This window comes from Limulus polyphemus, unplaced genomic scaffold (assembly GCF_000517525.1).
Source record: "Limulus polyphemus unplaced genomic scaffold, Limulus_polyphemus-2.1.2 Scaffold1289, whole genome shotgun sequence".
NCBI classification, from domain to species: domain Eukaryota; kingdom Metazoa; phylum Arthropoda; class Merostomata; order Xiphosura; family Limulidae; genus Limulus; species Limulus polyphemus.
The window spans coordinates 217,912-221,217 of record NW_013666899.1 but is presented as its reverse complement, the minus strand read 5'-3'; the positions used below and the strand labels follow the sequence as shown (position 1 = coordinate 221,217).

Genomic DNA, 3,306 nt, shown 5'->3' with positions numbered 1-3,306 from the left:
TTCACGATACTTTCTCACACGCTTTCGAATAATACGATTCTATTAAATTAAAAAAAACAAAAACACGTTACTTATTCTTTAACCCGTGTGTAATCATAACCTCGTGTAAATTTCACGAGAAACGTAATTAGAACTTCCTTTTACTCTTCCCTTGAATTTAGACGATACTCGTCGAAGTTATGAGTTCTTAATCTTGCGGATATATTTTAATTCTCTTTAAATTTTCAGCTTGTATTCTTTATTTTACAACAAAATACATTTCTGGGTTTGCCTCTTTGAGTCGCCATTGGTCGAAATTCTCGAAGCGCTGGACCTGCGTCTGAGACTGAGCCCGGGCAAAGAACCCAGAGAACTAAGACGTCGACTCAGACGTCTTGAGTATCGACGGTCTGATGGGTCAGGGTTGGGGGGTTGTTCCTTCGCCTTAGCCTGTAGCAATAATTCTTGAAAAAGGTCCGAGACATTCAGGTTGTACTTGGCGCTAGTTTCAATATACCGACAGTTGTTCATTACATCTTTCGCAGTCTGCTGTGCTTTCTCTTTCTGCACCTTCCGCTCAGCAGTCAGGTCTGACTTGTTTCCAACGAGAATCACAGGGACTTCAGGACCTGTATATGATGACATAAAAATAAATAAAATATATTTAATTGTTTTAAATAGTAAATTATAATATATATATGTGTGTGTGTGTGTTATTTTTTAATATTTTTTTTTGCGTTGCTGAAACATTTTCGTGAGCCATTCACAATAACAGAAACTTGATAATCCAAACGTTTTCGGAAGATTAACCTTCCTTGTGAAGAGTAAGCTGGGATATTCAAGTAAAAGTTCACCGTGCGATCTGTGTGAAGTTATGTTTTTGTTTGTTATCATTGGCTTACTTTCACAATAAATAAGAATGCGTATTAATGATGTAAATAGGTTGGTTGATTTTCAATGTAACGAACGGATTGTAAAGGAGTGAAGACCTAGTGAAACAAAGAAATTTGTATATAAGAAAGAAAATACAAAATAAAATTTAGAAAATATATAATAATAATGCTAAATCGAAAACGAACTTTCTGAGATAAACCAGTAAGTCAAAACAATATACAAAGAACTGACGCAAAAATCACAAAATCCAATAAAGAATATTGAACTTATAAAATCTATCAGTATTTTGAAAGTTGCCTTATTGTTTTGTGATAATTACCTATCAATAAAAAAAACCTATATATTTTAAACTAACCTAAACTACACATGTTTGTATCTTTATATTTGAAGTTCTCCATCGTATCGGCAAACACAAACTATAACAAAAGTCTGATAAGTTGGTAAGTATTTTTTGTTGTTGTTTTTGAACATAAGAATCCTATTAATTCCAATAATTTTGTGCTTTTTTTTATCTTCTTCGAGGATGGAATTTTCTTTTGTTTGCCAAAGTAATTAGGCAGAAAATCCATATTTTCATGTTTCAATCCATTTATTCTCGGAAATGGACATGAAGGCTTGTAAGTAGCTAATTAAAGATTAAAGCCACGAATGTACAACTGTGAACTCCACAAACAAAACGAAAAAAGTAAAAATTCCTTCCAAAGGTACAAGATAGAAAAATCGGGCAGTAGAATATAACTGAAATAAATGAGATGTATATAGTTAATATATAGTTTCTTATTAACAGAGAATCTTGATGTTAAAGTCGTGTTTGGCAACAGTGTGATTACCGTTAATCAAAGTATTAATCCAGTTACCCCTTTTATTTCCTTATCTGCATTTGAGTTAGACATAGTTTTAATTCCATGAGGATCGTTGATAGAAAAGAATGATCAAAATCCTTGAAGGATCTTCTTGGTTAATGAAAAAGATTTATGATCATTCAAGCATTACTCCGAGGTTGACAGGATTTGTACAACATACTGATGGTTGAATTTTTTACACTGTTTTCAGAATGACTCTGTTACTTGTCGTGCAAGAAAGGTCTTTGGTAACATTGTTGCGTATCTCAACAGAAACAATTTGTTTTGGTGATTTAGTAATTGGATTCGAATATATATAAACATTTATATTATAAGGGTGCATTTTATCGTCATCAATAAAAATCTATATGCCAGTTGCGAATAAGAATAAGTTTTAGCGTTGCAAAAATTTGCATCTTATTTAATGAGCAAATACAGAAGGTTGGGTATGTTATATTAAAACGATTTTGAATATTGAAATCAACAAGCCACGTGAAACCACAGTCGATATAAAATCGCGGTGGAATGGAATGTATCATAATTACATTTTGATATCGTTTGGCGCTCTTAGGTGGTGTTATACCACCGAAACTTTATCGCTTTTGGGAGGAGTATTTAATAACCTTTTCCAACACAAGATATTCGTACACTCAGATCATAAGGATCGGGGATTTATAGATTTCAATAGGGGATATCCTTTGTAGTTAATATGGTTGTAAAACAAATGAATATGGATCAACTTGGGGAACAAGAACCATACAGAAAAAGACTAGTACTAAGTCGTACCCTAGCCGTGGAAAGCAAAGTGTGATGTCTTGTAACAGGTGGGAGCACACGAACACAAGAGTCAGTGGCAAAAGCCGTCCATGTAAGCCCCAAGTAACAACACCATACACAATCAAGAAGTATGACTGGCTGGACGCAAGTCACGTGACACAATTAAGAAGTATGACTTTCTGGACGCAAATCACGTGACACAATCAAGAAGTATGACTGTCTGGACGCAAGTCACGTGTACAAAAGTTGCTTCCACGGCATATTCATTCCACAGTCGAATACCTTAAACAGCTGGAGAATGAAAAGGTTATTCGTGCTATTCTATACGAAGACATACCGGCCAAGTCGCCGAAAACAGTGGCTGTAAATTTCTGTTTGATCGGTCTGTTGAAACAAGTGTCAAAAAAAACATTGTTCTCGTGCATTAGATGAAGTATAAATATTTTGCAGAGACTGGGGGTATGCTTTTGGCATTAGAGAATTTTTTGGAGCATTTTACAATGGATAACACTTTTTATTGCTATTCTAAAATGCACACTTGTCAGACAGAGTATCACCAGACATTGGTTAACAACTTCCACATAGTTTTTTAAGCGTGTATCAGACATTAGTTAACAACTTCCACATCGTTTTTGAAGCGTGCATCAGACATTATTTAACAACTTCCACATAGTATTTGAACTGTGTATCAGACATTGGTTAACAACTTCCACATAGTATTTGAACTGTGTATCAGACATTAGTTAACAACTTCCACATAGTATTTGAACTGTGTATCAGACATTAGTTAACAACTTCCACATAGTATTTGAAC

At 34.2% G+C, this 3,306-nt stretch overlaps 1 protein-coding gene across 2 annotated transcripts in view; it reads right to left on the bottom strand.

Annotated features, from left to right (window-relative positions):
• The window catches only part of LOC106462951 (ras-related protein Rap-1b-like), a 33,511-nt gene continuing 30,205 nt past the window's right edge, over nt 1-3,306 (bottom strand). The window contains exon 3 of one of the 2 annotated variants that reach the window (XM_022390351.1): nt 1-608. In XM_022390351.1, the coding sequence (XP_022246059.1) occupies nt 244-608 (365 nt within the window). In that variant the 3' untranslated portion in view covers nt 1-243. The remainder of the gene's footprint in view (nt 609-3,306) is intronic. The other variant, XM_022390352.1, reaches the window with a different exon arrangement.